This window comes from Oncorhynchus tshawytscha, linkage group LG25 (genome assembly GCF_018296145.1).
Source record: "Oncorhynchus tshawytscha isolate Ot180627B linkage group LG25, Otsh_v2.0, whole genome shotgun sequence".
In the NCBI taxonomy this organism is placed as follows: domain Eukaryota; kingdom Metazoa; phylum Chordata; class Actinopteri; order Salmoniformes; family Salmonidae; genus Oncorhynchus; species Oncorhynchus tshawytscha.
Genome location: NC_056453.1, coordinates 20,114,195 through 20,134,748, shown reverse-complemented (window position 1 = coordinate 20,134,748; position 20,554 = coordinate 20,114,195). Strand labels below are relative to the sequence as shown.

General features: G+C 42.1%; 1 protein-coding gene across 7 annotated transcripts in view; it reads left to right on the top strand.

The window, feature by feature from the left end:
- Positions 1-1,929: 1,929 nt before the first annotated feature.
- The window catches only part of LOC112224382 (C-Jun-amino-terminal kinase-interacting protein 4-like), a 46,923-nt gene continuing 28,298 nt past the window's right edge, over positions 1,930-20,554 (top strand). For 4 of the 7 annotated variants that reach the window (XM_042306097.1, XM_024387908.2, XM_042306096.1 and 1 more), the window contains exons 1-2: positions 1,932-2,565; positions 15,401-15,521. In XM_042306097.1, the coding sequence (XP_042162031.1) occupies positions 2,266-2,565; positions 15,401-15,521 (421 nt within the window). In that variant the 5' untranslated portion in view covers positions 1,932-2,265. Of the gene's footprint in view, positions 2,566-8,838; positions 9,001-15,400; positions 15,522-20,554 lie in introns of those variants that run through there. The other 3 variants (XM_042306099.1, XM_042306098.1, XM_042306102.1) reach the window with 3 other exon arrangements.

Below are 20,554 nucleotides of genomic sequence, written 5' to 3'. Positions count from 1 at the left end.
GTTATTTTTGTATTTGGAGGCTGGTTTACTTACACTACCAGTCAAAAGTTTGTACACACCTACTCATTCAAGGGTTTTTCTTTATTTTTACTATTTTCCACATTGTAGAATAATAGTGAAGACAACTATAGAATAACACATATGGAATCATGTTGAAACCAAAAAGTGTTAAACAAATCTAAATATATTTGATATTCTTCAAATAGCCACCCTTTGCCTTGATGACAGCTTTGCACTCTTGGCATTCTCTCAACCAGCTTCACCTGGAATGCTTTTCCAACAGTTTTGAAGGAGTTCCCACATATGCTGACCACTTCTTGGCTGCTTTTTCTTCTCTCTTGTGGAGGACAGGTCATCTGATGCAGCACACCATCACTCTCATTGGACAAATAGCCCTTACACAGCCCGGAGGTTTGTTGGGTCATTGTCCTGTTGAAAAACAAATGATAGTCCCACTAAGCCCAAACCAGATGGGATGGCGTATCGCTGCAGAATGCTGTGTTAGCCATGCTGACAGTATTACCAGCAAAGCACCTCCGCACCATAACACCTCCCCCTCCATGCTTTACAGTGGGAAATACACATACGGAGATCTTCACCCACACAGCGTCTCCCAAAGACACAGCGGTTAGAGCCAAAAATCTAAAATTTGGACTCATCAGACCAAAGGACAAATTTCCACCGGTCTAATGTCCATTGCTTGTGTTTCTTGGTCCAAGCAAGTATCTTGTTATAGGTGTCCTTTTAGTAGTGGTTTCTTTGCAACAATTCAACCATGAAGAGGCTACAGAGTAGCCTAGTGGTTAGAGCGTTGGACTAGTAACCGAAAGGTTGCAAATTCAAATCCCTGAGCTGACAAGGTAAAAATCTGTCGTTCTGCCCCTGAACAGGCAGTTAACCCACTGTTCCTAGGCCATCATTGAAAATAAGAATTTGTTCTTAACTGACTTGCCTAGTTAAATAAAGGGGGAAAAAAATGAAGGCCTGATTCACACAGTCTCCTCTGAACAGTTGATGTTGAGATGTGCTTGTTACTTGAACTCAGTGAAGCATTTATTTGGGCTGCAATTTCTGAGGCTGGTAAAACGAAGGTAACTGGGTCTTCCATTCCTGTGGCGGGCCTCATCAGAGCCAGTTTCATCATTGCGCTTGATGGTTTTTGCGACTGCACTTGAAGAAACTTTCAAAGTTCTTAATTTTCCGTATTGACTGACCTTCATGTCTTAAAGTTATGATGGACTGTCGTTTCTCGTTGCTTATTTGAGTTGTTCTTGCCATAATATGGACTTGGTCTTTTACCAAATAGCCCTATCTTCTGTATACCACCCCTACCTTGTCACAACACAACTGATTGGCTCAAACACATTAAGGAAAGAAATTCCACAAATTAACTTTTAAGAAGGCACACCTGTTAATTGAATTGCATTCCAGGTGACTACCTCATGAAGCTGGTTAAGAATGCCAAGAGTGTGCAAAGCTGTCATCAAGGCAAAGGGTGGCTATTTGAAGAATCTCAAATATAAAATAGATTTTGATTTGTTTAACACTTTTGGTTATTACATGATTCCATATGTGTTATTTCATAGTTTAAATGTCTTCACTATTATTCTACAATGTAGAAAATGGTACAAAAAAAAAGAAAGAAAAACCCTTGAATGAGTAGGGGTCCTAAAACGTTTGATCGGTAGTGTACCTTATTTACTAAACATTTGAAAAGTCCCCAAGCAATTTTTAGAGACTACCTGTTGAGTTAAAGCAACAGTACAGTGCTGAGGCACATTGAACAAAGTTGGCAAATTAGAGATATGAACAATATTGATGTGGACAGTACTATTGAATGAAAAACACTTAAAACGGATTAGCGGTACATTTTCTCCCCTAGATCCCTCCCAGCCCTCTTATAGCGTGTGACGTCACTGTGACGGGCCAGTCATCAACAAGAACACAGAAGCTCATCTGTTGGGAAGTCGGGAGGAGAACTAACTGAAAACCCGGAGCCAAGTAGAGACTTTTCTATTTAGCCCCCCTTATAAGTCAACCGTCCATAGGAGAAAGGGGTCGCAACTTGTTTAACGTCGTTTGTTTTTCTCTTTAAAATAAAGAAAGTAGCTAACGGTAGCTCAGTTAGCTATATTTAAGGGACACTATTTGGTCTCGCTTCACAAATAAGGATAAGGCAGGTTGCTGCTGGCAGGCTTTCTCAAGTAGCTTTTTCCTCGGCTAACCTGCTAACCTTAGTTTGCGAGAAGAAAAGGAGGCAAGAAAATGGAGTTGGACGATGGAGTACTCTACCAGGACGACTCTGGTAGTTCGGCGATGATGTCCGAACGGGTGTCGGGTCTGGCGAGCTCCATTTACCGGGAGTTTGAACGGTTGATCGGTCAGTACGACGAGAACGTTGTGAAAGAACTCATGCCGCTCGTCGTCGCGGTGTTGGAGAACTTGGACGCGGTGTTCGCGGAGAACCAGGAGCACGAAGTCGAGTTGGAGCTCCTAAAAGAAGACAACGAACAACTTGTTACCCAGTATGAGCGGGAGAAATCGCTCAGAAAATCTGCAGAAGAGGTGGGTTTGAGTCCTCGACTGTCAAAGAAAGGGGGAGAGTAAGACAACTTTCGCAGACAGACCACGAAACTGATCGAAAAACTGCTTGCTACTGCTAGGCCACTCAAGCTAGCTTTGACAGTTCAAGCGCAAGTGTTGTTGCGCAATGTTCAACAACAAGCACAGACTGTACCGAATAATGTAGCTACTATTCCCATAGGGTTAATTTGCACATAGCAGGGCCTATTGCCTGTGAGAACTTGCAAACAATTATGCATGGACTAGATTGCTTGCTAGCTTTAAACCCTGAAAGTCAATGTTGGTAAACTGCACAGGCTAATCTTATAAAGCTATAGCATTCTGAAGCTAGCAGGACATGTCATCTGGTTGCAACAGCTGATGACAAGGTTACATATTACTCATTTGACACTGTTGCTAATATTTTGGCTGGTGACATTACTTAAGTCATTTGCTTCATGGGTGGTTTTGGATGCACATTTTTTTTTGTAGACTAACTTGCTTAATTTCATGCCTGCTGTCCAAACTGGATGCATACTCCTGCAGCCATGCATTAGTCAGCATACAAATGGAGCTACACCCAAAGGGAATTACTCTGACAGTATATTCCAAACTTGTCAGTGTTTCTCAAATAATGGGTCAGGACCCAGTGGTGGGTTGCGGCTGACTCCCTTTAGGTCACTGCTCTAGATAGTTTGAACCTAGCCGTACAGCTTTCTGGCTAAAAACATTTGTCTGCTTGACTTGGTAGAGTCAGATTGACCATAAGAGCAGTTGCCAAATGAGATTTGGTCATCCCATCCAAATCCAAAACAGGAGTGTCATTGGAAATTTGAGTGCCACCTTATCTCTTTTCTCTCTCTCCTGTTTGTTCTGCCACCACACACTGCAGTCACTCCAGACAATGAGACTACTCACTTTCTGTCCCTCTCTTTCGTTCCCTCTCTCTCTTGCTCCCCCCTCTCTCTTTCTCCCCCATCCCCCTGCCTTTCACCCACTAGGCCAAGGGTACTCGACTACTATTTGAGAAGGTCCAGTGACATATATTTCCTAGGTGGCAAAAGCCCGGCTGGATTTCATCCATTATTGACGCTGTGTTACGACGTAGTAACACACACAGTCGTCTACGACTTAGCGAACATGTTGTTATATAAAGTGTACATTAAATGAGACTAAGAATTTGAATTAATTGCAACTTTATTTTGAATGTAAACATGTGCAACATTGCTGAGGAACAAAGGCGGATGCATAATTGCCATTGCACATAGGCCTTGAATAAAAAATATATATAAATTAAATAAAGTGCATGTTTTCTGGAGAACAAAGGAGAGTTGAACCAAAAATAATAATCTGAATGCACAGAATGTCACTGTGGGCCATGCAATGTTAATGTGTGTCACTTTGGGCCTTGCATCAATGAGAGAAATTACACTTTGTCTCCTGCCAATACTTTGAACCTTGCCACAAATGGTATGAAAGCAACTCTGAGACACTGGTGCAGGTGTTCATTGGTGAGCCTGGTGCGGTATTTGTTTTTAATAAAGTTCAAAAAGTTACGCACAGCGGTCTAAGGCCATGGATCTCAGTGCTAGAGGTGTCACTACAGACCCTACTTTGATTCCAGGCGGTATCACAACCGGCCGTGATTGGGAGTCCCATAGGGCAGCGCACAATTGGCCCAGCGTCGTTAGGGCCGGGGTAGGCCGTCATTGTAAATAAGAATTTATTCTTATTAACTGACTTGCCTAGTTAAATTAAAACTAATGTGGAGAAGGCTGATTCACAGCTGTATGTGGAGCCAAACATGGTCAGGATGTATAGTGCCAGTTTCTTGAGAACAGGGAGATCGGCTGCAGGAACCATCCTTTCCTAGAAAGTGACAGGGTCACAATCACCAGCCTACTCCTTCAAAGACACATTTTCTTGCAGCTCAAACAACTCCCTTTGCAGTGATGCAGCATCTACCCATCTGAACATCTGTTTTTGTTTCTTCTGACAACTTTGTCACATTTGTGACCAATAAAGGGTTCTGTGGATGAGCAGCAGCAGCTCTTGTCCAACAGTGATGTCATCAAAGCGAGCCTAGAAGTTATCCATCAGCTTCTGGATAAAATCAACATGGTTGGGAACGTCTTTGTTTCCCTGCATTTATATGAGAAGATTGGGAAGTGGACAAATTTTCCCTAGAGATCATTCTTGAAAAGCTCATTTCTTCTGCAAAGCACGGACTGCTGTTATCATATCACACACGTTGTTGTCCCGTCCCTGCAGCTTAACATTCAGTTGATTAAGGAGTGATGTAATGTCTGTCAAAAATGCAACTGTTTTTGTCTTCTCCTCATCTTCCAAATACTGAGTTGCCTTGCCACTCTTTTACTCTGATAAGAAAGTTTTGATTCCCAACCGAATGGCCCAAAAGCATTCCAAAACCCTGCCTTTGCTGAGCCATTTGACATTGTTGTGCAGTAGTAAGTCATCAACTGGTATTGGCCTCTCAGAATGCCTCGTACCAGGCGGTTTGGTAGGGATGCTGTTGCTCTCAAAAAGTTGATCAGTTTCATCATTGTTGTCATGACTTCTGAATACTCTTTTCCCAGACTGGCACACAGGACAGTTTGATGGATAATGCAGTGTTATGATGTGAGGGTGGTCCTCTTTCAAATGTGCAACCAGTCTCCTCCCTCTTCCTATCATGGCTGGAGCTCCATCTGTGGTGATGGAAACCACTGACTTCAGAGCTATCCTCCTTTTTGTCATTATCCCTTTGATGGCCTCATGGGTATCCTCTCCCCATGTTGGTGCTTCTAGATGTTTTAAGCCCAACAGCTCCTCACATAATTCCTTCTTTGTTTTGTTATACAATCTGACAAACACCAGAAGCTGGGTATCGTCAGTGTTATCTGTTCATCCTCAGCTAATGAAATGCATGCTGAATCTCTGAATGGCCTGGAAGTTGTGAAGTTACATCTTCAGCTAATATTTCACTTCCTCATTGCTGTGGAATCTGACAGTGGGATCTGTTTGATCTTTTCCCAGAGATCATCTTTTTGTTTACCTTCAAGCAAGGTGTCAGCACCTTCACAAATCTTATTTTACCATCTCCGCGTCTGAATTTTTTTTCCCAAAACCCAAGCTATCCTCAGTGAACACTCGTTGCACGTTGTTGGGCTGTCATTGGAATTTGAGTAAGTTAATCTTGTTTGTTCTCTCCTCCGTGTTCAGGGGATACGTCTGATCAAAATGACTATGCCTGCTGTCATAATGGCGCTTAACATTGACACTTTTCATGAGGGCTGTGGACTCAAATCTTTCTGTTTCTTTCTGCTTGCTTGTCCCAAGCTTCTGCAGAGGATATTTTGATTGATGTGATTGGGTAAGACGTGGCCTCTTGTATTTGCATATAACCACATGTTTGGATTAGACGTGGCACTAGTAAATTTGGGCGTTGCTTCGAGAGAGAGAGAGGTTGCCGAGTTAGAGGCCGCGGCCCTCGGTTGATTTTCTTTTTTATAAAGCTGTCCAAAAATATTTTATAGACTTTTTTTAATATATAACAAAATGCGATGTCCGGTCCGTATTGACCCGCTTTCCGCCCGTTGAGTTTGGCTGCACTAGGCTATCTGCATGTCTGTCTCTCTGTCTCATCACACTGTTCTAGTGCTGTTGTGATTCAGCCCCCCCCGCCCCCCCATGTCATTAATCTCTTTATTCCCATAACTGCCAAAGTGAAAGCTCCTATCCTCTCCTAAAGATGGGTTTAACAGGTCAAGTGATCCTTTGTTGGCAGCAGCAGTGCTGTTGTAATTTAGCCATGTTTAGCTTTCTCTCAGCCTGCCAGACAATACTGTACATGAACACGGCTTAGGAGACCTCTTGTAGTGTTGGTTATGGCTTGTGTGTGTCAGGTGCTCTGCCCTTTCAACTTCCTTCACATCAGCAAGGTGTGCATTTACAAAAATAATGGATTAGTGTTAACTAGTACATTATAACACAACTTAGACAACAATTGAAGGTCACAGTGGTAATGTTACAAATCTGTCTGATCCTTCACTTTGTCCTGTCAAAGGGCATTGCTAGCGCTAACTGCTTTCCTTTCCACCAAAATGGGAGCTTATCTAGTACATTGAGTACAAGGCCTAGATTTGATTCGACATGTCATGATTTGAAATCTAGGGTGGGGCTGGGTGGGGACTGATTAATGCGTTTGTGTCTTCCTGAGGTAATTTGCTTTGCACTGCACAGGCATGACTTTTTCCTCAGAGCTGCAGTTCAGTGGAGTGTGGAAAGACGAGCTCAGAGTCTGGTCATAAAGCTTCATAAGTAGTTAAAGCTGCAATCTATATGTAACTTTTTAGATGACCTGACAAAATTCACATAAATGTGTTAGATCTGTCATTCTCATTGAAAATAAGTTCAAGAAGCGGTAGATCTGTTCTATATGCACTTTTTCTATGCTTCCCATTATGAAGTTTTTTTTTGTGCTTTTTTTTGTACACCAACTTCAAACAGCTGAAAATACCAGATTTTCGATTCTGGAAAATATATTTCACAGCGTTTTAGATGGTACAATGATTTTCTACACTCTACAGTTGAAAAGAGTTGAGAAACCAGTTGTCCTGTGTTAGATTCTTCACCAGTGTTAGGCCTAGGTGTTTACTTTGAGGTTAAAAAACACTATGCTTAATTGACTTTATACACGCCTGGTTAACTCAATGACATCAGTCATGTTGGTCATTAGGCTCTAGAAAACCATCCAATCCACATGCTCATGGCTGTAAAAACCCAAACACCTGCCTAATAGACTATATAAGTAAAGACAATATGGTTCTCAGCCAGTAAACAACACTGAAGACAGACACCCCAAGTACTTCTTGGGACAACCCATTAAATGCTGTTGTGACTCAACTGCCAGACAAACAGTCCTAGTAAGTCCAGTGTAACCCTGATCTCTCCCAGAGCTGAGCTCAGTGTAACTCTTCCGAAACGGACTGTGACTCTACACTATAGACAGGGAGAGGAAGAGGGCAGGGCCAGGCAGGAAATTGCTGGGAAAACAAGACTTAGTGAGTTCCTCTCTGCGGCCAGGATGCTCCTCACACCCATTCCCCCTGACATCAAAGGGTCACGGTTCAGAATGATAATGTCACAGGGTGATGTCAGAGTCGTGTCATTCCTGCCTATGTCAGTCAGGCTCTAACCAAAAAGCCCCTGTTTCCTGTGCCAGGTATCTGTTATCACACAGCATTTATCAGGAGCAATTTGAAAGCTTCAAAGCATGTCATTGAATTGGGGCTGGAAAACAGAGGTCGGGGGTGTTTATCTAAAGTGCATGGTTCAAGAGTCAACTGTAATAGGCTACATCCCCGTTCCTTCTCCCAGAAAACAAAACGCGCCGTGGATCTTGATTTATTTTTCAAGCTATATCACACTATTTTACATACAGCAAGTTTTTAAAGGAACAAAGAGTACAGTCTGCGATACTGGTATTATCGCAGCCCTCTATTGAACCCGGTTTATTATTTTAAATCAAGACCGAACCTGTTAGCCCCACAATTGGATGTCACGGCCCAGACCATTTGTATGGTTTGTTGATTTGGACAATTTACCCGGATGTTTGATGTTGATCTAAGTTATGATTTAATATTAAATCAATGAAATGTTTATTGGTCACATGCTTCGTAAACAACAGGTGTAGACTAACAGTGAAATGGTTACATACGGGCCTTTCCTAACAATGCAAAGACAAATAATTAGAAAAATAATAACAGAAGGACTAAATAAACAATGAGTAAGCATATCTTGTCTGTGTACATGTGGTACCAGTACTGGTTCAATGTGTAGGTTAACAAGGTCACTGCGGTAGGGATGAAGTGACTAGGCAACAGGATGGATAATAAACAGTAGGGATGCACCAATATGACATTTTTGGCCGATACTGATATTTTCCTTGCCAAACAAAATCCCAATACCGATGACCGATATTTACAATTTGAGGCCTTTTAAGCATTCTAGTACAGATAACTAGTTGACACACACACACACTGACCAAAAAGTTATTTTGTTGGCATTTACGTATGTCCCCATTACCAGTAAAACATAATCAAAACCTATTTCTTTCACTCATTGCTGTGCTGTTTCGTTGTTAATTTGTTCAGTCGTTACATTCTCAACCAGGTTTTCATCATACATGTCAAGCAGTGAAGTTTCAGCTCTGTCTGTGGCCTTTTCTGTTGTGGGTTCTCTTCCTCGGTGCGCACTGGCGCTGTGTCCATTTCCATCTTGTCCAGCTGTGTCTAACATTTCACGTAAACCCTGTTTCTTGTCTGCATCGAAGTAGCAGCCCTTGTACCTAGCATTGAGCATGATGGCGACACCGTAAAGAGGCTCGGAGAGAATGCCACCGAATCGCTTGTTCACAGCCTCTAGTAGAGTACTTTTGTAAGTTTTAACCGCACGGTCTGTCTGCAGTTTTGTTGAGCATGCGTTTCAATGCCATGACAGAGGGTATCACGTCTTCTGCAGGCACAGTTGATGTGCTTATTTCTCCAGCCAGTTGTTCAAGCGGAGCTAAGCATATCTGTTCATGTTTTCAATGAGAGTCCATTGATTTGTATTGACTGTTGCAGGTAACTCATAGTCGGTTGCGTACTCGCCAAGCACTCGTTTTTGTTCCAGCAGGCTCTCCATCATGTAGAAAGTACTGTTTCATCTGGTGGAAACGTCTCGCTTAAGCCTTTCTGTTTTCACTCCAAGCTGCCCCTGTATTGCTTGCAGGCGGCTGTATGCGAGCTGTGAGTGTTTATAATGACCCACTATCTTCCTACCTGTTGCCACTGTGTCAGATATGCTGCGTTGGGTCAAAACACCTTCGTTCACAGCCAGTTGCAGTGTGTGTGCCTTGCACGGCAAACTGGCGACTCCGCATTCTTCCAAAGCCTTTGTCATGTTACGTGGATTATCACATAGCACAGCGTGTACTTTGTTCTTGGTGATTTTCCAAGTTTCAAACATGTTCTCAAATGCCATTGAAGTGGCAGCAGCTGTATGACAACCAGCACATTCTTGAGCATGCAATACATCTTTCCTCAGTACGAAATCCTCGTCGACCCACTGTGTTGTCAGACTCCGCATGCTCGTGGGGCTGACATCGCTGGTCCAAATGTCAGTCGTGAAGGTAATAGCAGTGACGCCCATAGCAAGTAGCTCATGGATGTGGTTTTAACAATACTGTGTAACTCCGGTAGGGCAACATCTGAAAAATAGCGCCTACTTGGTAGTGTGTGCCGGGGCTTGAGGTGCTCGACCAGTCGGCAAAAGCCAACATCATCCACAATAGAGAACGGTTGATTGTCAAGGGCAATGAATTCTATTATCTTGGCGTTAATGGATTCTGCCTTTTGAGTTGTCTCGCTGAAATGGTCTTACTCTTTCAGATGACTGCTCGACTTGAACTTGTTTAGTTGTTGGAAGTGTGAGCTTAGTTTTAGTCTCTGAACGTCTGGGGGTGAAGAACTTTGAAATGACTAATTAGGTTTGTGGTATTGAAAGATTTCACTTTCTCCCCTCTGGAAATAATAGCAGCACAAACGTTGCATATGGCCTTTCTGTTATCTTCCTTTGAAACGTCATAATAGATCCACACAGCAGACATTGTGGGCCAGGTTAGGAATGCTGTGTTGCACGTGTAGCGCTGTATTTTTTTCGTGGCGTCATTGCGTCATCTACCTACGTTATACAGGTATGCCGTCGGTTTTGCACTTCGGTGTTTAAACTATACATAGAGCCGATGTTGGCATTTTGAGCTAATATCATCCGATTCTGATATATCGTGCATCCCTAATAAACAGTAACTGCAGCGTATGTGATGAGTCAAAAGAGTTAGTGCAAAAAGGGTCAATGCACATAGTCCGGGTAGCTGGTAGTTGACTGTTTAACTAATTATTTAGCAGTCTTATGGCTTGGGGGTAGAAGCTGTTCAGGGTCCTGTTGGTTCCAGACTTGTTGCAGTAGCAACGCTTGCCCTGCAGTAGCAGCGCGAACAGTCTGATTTTGGTGGCTCAAGTCTTTGATAATTTTTAGGGCCTTCCTCTGACACCACCTGGCACAGAGGCCCTGGATGGCACAGAGATTGGCCCCAGTGAAGTACTGGGCTGCATGTATTAATGTCTGCAGCACCTTGCAGTTGGCTGCCAAGCATTTGCCATACCAAGTGGTGATGCAGGCAGTCAACATGCTCTCAATGGTGCAGCTGTAGAACTTTTTGAGGATCTGCGGGCCATTGGAAAATCTTTTCAGCCTCCTGAGGGAGAAGAGGCATTGTCATACCCTCTTCACGTGTGTGTGTTTGTGGGGCTATGAAAATTCCTTAGTGATGTGGATACTGAGGAACTTGAAGCTCTCGACCTGCTCCTCTACAGCCCCGTTGATGATGTGGGTGTGCTCGGCCCTCCATTTCCTGTAGTCCAGGATCAGCTCCTTTGTCTCCTTTGTCCCCCCCCTGGTCTCTGACCTCCTCCCTATAGGCTGTCTCATCGTCTGTGATCAGGCCTACCACCTTTGTGTCATATGCAAACATAATGATGGTGTTGGAGTCGTGCACAGCCGTGCAGTCGTGAGTAAACGGGGATTTGGGATTTGAAGACAAGCACACACAAAATGTTCTGCCTTTCTCTGATTGAATACCCCCCCTTTGTTTTTACACTGCTGCTACTTGCTGTAAATTATCTATGCATTGTCACTTTACCAATTACCTTTATTAACCTGTACCCCCGAACATTCACTTGGTACCGGTACCCCCTGTATATAGCCTCGTAAATGTATTGATTAGATTTAAAAAAAACTTTAGTTTATTTATTTATTCAACTGTATTGTTGGTTAAGGGCTTGTAAGTAAGCTTTTCACGGTAAAGTCTACACCTGTTGTATTCGGCCCGTGACAAATAACATTTGATTTGACATCTAACTGATCTTGCTAACCACAAATGCATGGCCCTTTTTAGTGACTTTCAGTATCTCTTGGCCAATCAATCTCCTACCTTTTTTTGTCAGAACCGTCTTGCTATCCCAGCCGCCCAGTTATACCCAGGCGAGACCCAAAGAAGACGCAGTGCACTTAATAAAACTCCCTGTCAATAGAATGTTCATACACTGGGGCACTGTGTGTGTGAAGGGACAAAGGGAGCATTATGCGTGTTCAGGAGGAGAGGAGAGAGGGAAGAGGCAGATAGCACACCAGAGAAAGTTCTACTCGTTATTGTATGAACACCCAACTATGGGTCATATGATCACCCATCTATGGGTCATATGATCAGCAGCACGGAGAAAGTGTGTGTGTGTCAGTCAATAGGAGAAGGCGGTTAGGTTCTAGGGAGGGATGTTAGGAATTATGCTTTTATGATAGTAATTTCTGTGTGTGACTTGCACCCTTGTGTTTAGTGCTGTTTACAGATTAAGTCCCAATACCCTCTCCCCTTCCTCCTCTCCCAGCCCCCTTGTTCAGTCCAGGCTTCATGTAGCCTAATGCTCTTATTAGATTTACTATGAAGTCTGTGCCTTTACTGCCTTTCAGACCCTTTCTCATACCTTCCCACGTTCCCACAGTTTTATTTATCCCATTTTCTCTCTCTCTCTCGCTCGCTAGGCTTATGCTTTCATAACCATTTGATCAGGGCCTTGACTACACCTACAGCCAAAACGTTTTGCTTTATATCAGTGTAGGCAATTAAGCAGGTCACATAGACATTCTCCGAGCGCCTTTGGCCTAGCTTACATCTGCTCTTTGACACATAGAAAGTGGTGTTCATGTTGAGAAGAGCCAATTAGTTCCAGTAGGCCTCCGGCGGAGCAAGGGTCTCTGGTGATAGTCTCCACCAGCAGATGACTGCTCATCCCAGCCGATGGGCTGGCTGAGCTCATGATCACAAGACTCAAGACTGTTTTGTGTGTGTCGTGCTAATGAGCGCAAACTTTAGTTCCAGCCTAGTGTTATAACACAAGATTCAACTCAGTCTAGTGTCAGGTGTGTTAGTGCCGGGCTAGGACGAAAGCCTGCAACACTGCTCTAACAGGTCTCTATTAACAGTCACAGGCTGGTTCAGCTCTTTCTGTATGTTTCTAATAAGCTAGGTGATATGCAGTTCTATGTGTGTGTTTCTCTCTCATTCCCATGGACAATTGTTGTGAGTTTTGATCTGAAAGAAGTTACTGAGATCTAACAGACAACAATAAGACTCACTGCCTGACACTGATATTGTCGGTACAACGCATAAACGCACTCAAAAGCTGTGGCTGCGTGCACAATTTCACAGTATTATTCCAACCTCAGTGTGGAAATATATATATATATATATATATATATACACACAAACACACTACCGTTCAAAAGTTTGGTCACTTAAAAATGTCCTTGTTTTTGAAAGAAAAGCTAATTTATTTGTCTGTTAAAATAACATCAGTTGTGCACCGGGACCTCCCACTCCTCTTTCTATTCTGGTTAGAGCCAGTTTGCGCTCTTCTGTGAAGGGAGTAGTACACAGCACTGTACGAGATCTTCAGTTTGTTGGCATTTTCTTGCATGGAATAGCCTGTAATCGAACCCACAAATGCTGATGCTCCAGATACTCAACCAGTCTAAAGGCCAGTTTTATTGCTTCTTTAATCAGACCAACAGTTTCAGTTGTGCTAACATAATTGCAAAATGGTTTTCTAATGATCATTTAGCCTTTTTAAAATGATAAACTTTGATTAGCTAACACAACGTGCCATTGGAACACAGGAGTGATGGTTGCTGATAATGGGCCTGTGTAGATATTCCATAAAAAATCTCATTTCCAGCTACAATAGTCATTTACAACATTAACAATGTCTACCACTGTATTTCTGACCAATTTGTTATTTTAATTGGCAAAAACTGTGCATTCAGAAACGAGGACATTTCTAAGTGACCCCAAACTTTTGAAAGGTTGTGTGTGTATACAGTAGAATTCGGAAGTTTACATACACCTTAGCCAAATGCATTTAAACTCAGTTTTTCACAATTTCTGACATTCAATCCTAGTAAAAATTGCCTGTCTCAGGTCAGTTAGGATCACCACTTTTACTTTAAGAATGTTAAATGTCAGTATAATGATTTATTTCAGCATTTCTTTCTTTAATCACATTCCCAGTGGGTCAGAAGTTTACATACACTCAATTAGTATTTGGTAGCATTGCCTTTAAATTGCTTAACTTTGGTCAAATGTTTCGGTAGCCTTCCACAAGCTTCCCACAATAAGTTGGGTGAATTTTGGCCCATTCCTCCTGACAGAGCTGGAGTAACTGAGTCAGGTTTGTAGGCCTCCTTGCTCGCACACACTTTTTTTCAGTTCTGCCAAACACATTTTCTATGTGATTGAGGTTAGGGCTTTGTGATGGCCACTCCAATACCTTGACTTTGTTGTCCTTAAGCCATTTTGCAACAACTTTGGAAGTATGCTTGGGGTCATTGTCCATTTGGAAGACCCATTTGCGACCAAGCTTTAACTTTCTGACTGATTTATTTAACCTTTATTTAACCAGGAAGGGCCCATTGAGATTTAAAATATATTTTTCAAGAGCGTCCTGGCCAAGATGGGCAGCACCAATTCATTACAAAAATTACAGACAAACAACATGAAAAACTAGTAATCTAGTAAAATCCATAGAATTCACAAGAGTATAACAAAATCAAAAACAGAAAATTAAAAACATTGACATGTCAGGGAATCCGTCTCAAGATCATTCATCAGTGATTTAAAAACACCAATCGGGACAAGTTTCAAGAATTGAAAGTTCCTTCAAGTGCAGTCGCTAAAACCATCATGCGCTATGATGAAACTGGCTTTCATGAGGACCACCACAGGAAAGAAAGACCCAGACTTACCACTGTTGCAGAGGATAATTTCATTAGTTACCAGCCTCAGATATCGGCAATTAACTGCACCTCAGATTGTGCACCTCAGAGTTCAAGTAACAGACACGTCTCAACATCAACTGTTCAGAGGAGACTGCGTGAATCAGGCCTTCGTGGCTGAATTCCTGCAAAGAAACCACTACTAAAGGACACCAATAAGAAGACACTTGCTTGGGCAAAGAAACACAAGCAATGGACATTAGACCGGTGGAAATCAGTCTTTTGCTCTGAGTCCAAAGTTCAGATGTTTGCTTCCAACCACCGTGTCTTTGTGAGATGCAGAGTGGGTGAACGGATGATCTCTCCATGTGCTGTTCCCACCGTGAAGCATGGAGGAGGTGTGATGGTGTAGGGGTGCTTTGCTGGTGACACTCAGGGATTTATTTAGAATTCAAGGCACACTTAACTAACAGTATGGTTGCCACCGCATTCTGCAGCGATACGCCATCCCATCTGGTTTGCACTTAGTGAGACTATCATCTGGTTTTGTTGATGGTGGTGGAAAATGCTGTCTCAGGAGCTGTTCCAGAATCTCCCATAAGTGTTGAATTGGATTGAGGTCTGGTGACTGAGATGGCCATGCCATATAGTTTGTTTTCATTCTCATCAAACCATTCATTGACCACTTGTACCCTGTGGATGGTGGGGTATTGTCATCTTATGGGGCCATGGTAGTCAATAATGGGCTGACCAGTATTTTTTTATACATGACCCCCTACACATGATGGGATGTGATTTTCTTAATTAGCTCAGGAACCACACCTGTGTGAAAGCACCTGCTTTCAATATACTTTATCCCTCATTTACCCTCATCCCTCACGTTTTTGACAGCACTGGGTCTCTAACGCATACAGACACATGCCGTTGTGTTATTCAGTGTTTTAGTATCTTTCTGTTTCTGTCTCTGTAGAGGTACATGGTGTTTGAGGACAGTCAGGAGATGGAGAAGAAGGACCTTCAGAGTCGACTGGTCCTGCTGGAGTCACAAACACGTCAAACGGAGCTCAAGACCAGGAACTACTCGGACCAGAGTGAGTCAATCATTATGTCTTCTAGGACTGGAGGGGTGAACCCTAATGGAAGGAATAATGAGAAAGACATTACAAGTGAAGGGCTCAGGATTGTGCTCATAACTTGGGGCTGGAAGACCAATATATTTACTGGGTTGTACTGTATCTGCACGCCATAGAAACAAACAACCCACACGATGCTGCCAAACACACCCTCACGAACCGTGGGAAGGTCATTACATAAGGAATAAACTCAAGAGGTGACAGTTTGGAGGTATCTAAGTGCCAGTCTAAGGGAGTCTTGAATGGAGATTTTAATTTCATTTTTCAATCCTTGCATCACACCTCAAACTCAGTTTATTCTGATCTGCTGAGTTGGTGTTTGACTGTGAACGATCAGGACTGATTGGGTTAAGTAGCTACTTTATGGGTGTCTGTCAGCTGACCCTGACTGAGTACACGCACGTGTCACCTGACTTGATATTCACTAGTGCTCACAGCCAAGTCCACAATTCTTGTTCTTTCCTATTCAGTTTTCCTCTTTTCCACTGTCACTACGTCTTCTTTTTTTCCCACTTTCAGTTCTTTCCTACTTGAACAGTTTTCACTCTCGGTCTTCTCTCTCCTTAAACTAGACGGGGAGAGACAGAGCAGTAATTCTCTTGAGTCATTTTGATGTGAAATCCAGGCTAGCTCATAGTCAGCAGATGTGTGTAGACTGTAGCTGATGAACCGAACAGTTATAATAGACTGCAAGCCGTAAACATACAGTACTTCCACTTCCCAATACACACATGTTTTACTATCCTTGTGGGGACCTAAAATTGATTTCCATTCAGAATCCTATTTTCCCTAAGCTAAAAATAACCTTTGTCCTCATGAGGACCTGGGAAGGGTCCCCACGAGGGAGAATTTTGTAGCATAGTACCAATGAGGATAGTAATAAAAGCCCACCCTCACACACCAGGTGGTTTCCTAAAGGGTTATTTCTGTCTGTACATTCTCTAGTTGGTTCCTCATTGTCTACTGATAGTCAATAGTCATGGTAACAAATAACTTGAAAATCACACAGCCATCTGAGCTAATTCCTAGGCATTCTCTAAACCACCTACGATGGTCTGCGTTAAAAGCCTGCCCTAACGAGTCTCTTTTCTGTTGTTGTGAATCAAATCCCTGCCGAATGTCTCATTCTACTAAAAGCCAACTCCAAAATTCCAATGACAACAGTCTGGTGTTAGCCAGGCTACCATAGAGATGTGTGGAGGTAGCAGATTATATTAGATAACTGTGTTGGCAGTTAGTGACATTAACTCCTGATGCTGTGTTGGGAGGGTCATTGTCAATGAGCAGATGGTAGTCCTGCTTGGGTTAGTGTCTCAGTCTCACACACACTGCCTTTGTGAGAGGATATTGTTAGGCTGGGCAATCGTCATCGCGTACACACAGAACGTTGTCAGGGTGTTTTCACTATAAACAGTCCATGCCAGCCAAGTTGCCAACAAAGTGGAATAAGTAACAGGGCTCAAGACCTATCCTTTACTCAAATAGAGTGGATTCTAAAGTCTGTTTCTAGTGTGTTTGGGTTCCTGCTTGTGCATTTTAATCTTAAAGTTTAAACATGGCTCCTGTGTGTGTGTGTGTGTGTGTGATAACTGGACAGAATGGCTTAGAATTCCTAATGTTTTCCATAGGATTATGGCTACTCTGACCCATAACCCAAAATATTTGAGTGTTTGAGCCAGCCAGTGTATTTTACTAGTGTGCTAATGACACCTGGTGGTCATGTGTTGCTACTACAACCGACAGCAATTTAAAACCGTACTTGGTTTCTCATCTGAAGCCTAGGCCATGTTCAGTTCGAAAACGTTGAATGTTGTGGATAGAAATACCATGACAAGAGCTTTTCTTTTAATTGAACCTTTATTTAACCAGGAAGGGCTCATTGAGATTTTAAACCTCTTTTTTTTTAAAGAGCATCCTGGCCAAGATGGGCAGCACCAAGTCGTTACACAATTTCAGACAGACAACATGAAAAACTACAAGTAATCTAGTAAAAACCATAGGATTCACAAGAGTATAACAAAATCATAAAATAGCAAATTAAAAACATTGACAGGTCAGGGAATCAGTCTCAAAATCCTTCATCGGTGATTTAAAAACACCAATCGGGACAAGTTCTTCCAGTTTAAAAGTATTTTGTAAGGCGTTCCAAGCCGATGGCACAGAGCACATAAAAGCTTTTTTACCAAATTCAGTTCGGACATATGGAGCAGTTAGCAGAATAAAGTCCTGTGAACGAAGAGAATACCCACCACATTTCTGAAAAATAAAAATGCCTAAATAAAATGGTAGTAAACCCCAAATGGCTTTGTAAATAAAAGTGTACCAGTGACTGAGCCTATGAGTGTCTAGAGAAGGCCAGCCATCCCTGGTATATAAAAGTGCAGTGATGCGTAAGGGTTTTGCAGTTTAAAATAAATCTCCATGCGCCATGGTAAAGGGTGTCAATTGATCTTCAACACTGAGCTGAAGCATTCATATATAAAATATCCTCATAGTCTAGTAAAGGCATACATGTAGCTGATACTAGCCTCCTTCTGGCTTCAAAAGAAAAACCGGCATTATTCCTAAAATAAAATCGCAACTTCAGCTTCAATTTTATTGAATATGCAATTTAAGAGAGGCCGTCATCAATTAAAATTCCAAGATTTTTGAGGTTACAGTCTCAATCTCATTACCCTGACAGGTAGTAATAGGTGAAAGGTTCAGAGGTCTATTTCTTGCTTTAGAAAACACCATTTAGTTTTGTCAGTGTTGAGGATAAGCTTCAATTGACAAGGTATGTTGAACAGTATAAAAAGCAGTTTGCAAGTTCTGGAAAGCTTTTGTGAGACGAGGTACAACAATAAATAACAGTATCATCAGCATAAAAGTGAAGTTGTGCATTTTGCACATTTTTGTCTACATTTTTTATATAAAGAGTGAATAAGAGGGGACCAAGTACAGAGCCCTGGGGTATACCATTACAGACAGACAATTTAACAGACATGGGCCCATCAAATTGAGTGCTAAGAGTTCTATCAGACAGATAGTTAGCAAACCATGCAACTGCATGCTCCAAAAGACCTACACTCGACAATCTCTGCTTCCAGTATAGCATAATCAACTGTATCAAAATCCTTAGCGAGATCAATAAAAAGTGAGACAGTGCTGTTTTTTTGTCAAGGTGATATAATTTAAAACCTTCATGGCTGCTGTAATTGTGGTATGCTTCTTCCTGAAGCCCGATTTAGTACATTGATAAAATAGTTGGTATATAACTTCTTTTTTTTTAGCTGTTCACTCAAGGGTTTCAAGTATTTTCACCAGGGGTGACAGCTTTGAGATGGACCTATAATTATTTTTTAAAGTGGTAGGACAAATGCTGAATTCTAGATCTTTGGTATTTCATTACATTCCAGGGTTAGATTGAACAGATATGTAAGTGGTTCAGCTATGAAATCAGCTGCCAGATTTAAAAAGCAGGGATCCAAAAGATCAGGACCTGCAGGCTTTCTCTGATCTAAGGATTTCAGGGCTTTATGTACCACCTGCACTGAGAATGGCAAAAAGCTAAATGTTTGACCAGCTCTCACTGCTTCATCCACACAGGGTTGTACAGAGACAGAGGACACTGAATCAAACAGCCTACCAGATGATACAAAGTGCTCAATGAAACAATTCAGCATTTCAGTTTTGTCATATATCAACAAAGTCCTTCAATACAGATGACGGTAATTCATTAACATTATTGTTTCCAGACATAAACTTAATATCCTTCGAAAACTTTCTCGGGTCATTTAGGTTCAGTCGTAACAGGAATAAAATATTCAGACTTGGCCTTCCTGAGAAGAAAAGAACACTTGTTTCTTAACGGCCTAAAAATAAGCCAATCAGCATCAGAACATGATTTCCTGACTTTAGCCCAGGCTAGATTATGGTTGTGAATAATACAAGACAGCTCAGAAGAAATCCATGGATTATCCCGCCCTTTAACTCTGAACCTGCGGAATGGAGCATGTTTGTTTACTATTTGGAAAAAAACATCATGAAAGAATTTCCAGGCAGTTTCCACATCAGGAATAAGCTCAATCTAGCTCCAGTCAAAATAAAACAAATGATGAGAGCCTGCTCATCAAAACTCTATAAATTTCTCTTACGAGTAAAGCGTGGGTTTGTCTTAGTATTTCTAACAGCAATGACAGCACAATGGTCACTTAAATGTTCTGCGGTTGTTGTTTTTTTGTTGTAATGATTTATGTGGATATTTGTCAATATCAAATCAATCAGAGTAGGTTCCTCTGGACATTTGAGATTTGGGAAAGTGGGTGAGTTAATCAACTGGGTAAGATTCATAGAATTACAAAACATATATAAATCATTAGACACCGGCTTTAACCAACACCAGTTGAGATCACCAATCAAGATCATTTCACTGTAAAGAAGTTTAGATGTAAGGTGCATCAGAGAAGACAATGCATCACCAAGAGCAGAGGGGGGTCTATAACAGACAATCACAGTTATAGAGAGACCCTTTGAAACCTCAATATTCAAAGCAAGAAATTCCAACTGTTAAAAATAGAGCTGATGTGATTCCTTATTTAAATACCAAAGAGGTATATCTGTTCTACATCATACATTTCTATCTGAACGTTGGCCAATGTTGTGTCCTGCTAAACATGGCCCTGGTTTGGGACAGATATTACTGATTGGCATCCAGTAATTGGACCGTGCTCCCACCCATCCAGGACATCTATTCGAAACGGTGCCTGAGGAAGGAACGCAGCATCAAGGACCCCACACACCCCAGCCATGAGCTGTTCTCTCCCTTACCGTCGGGCAGACATTATCAGAGCATGAGGTCTGATACCAACAGGCTCAGTGACCATTTCTATCTACAAGCCATCAGACTGCTGAACAGTTGAACTGGACTGATCACCTACTCTGATTCTCCGCACCTTAGAGTGTGCACACACACACACACACACACACACACACACGTATACATTCATGCT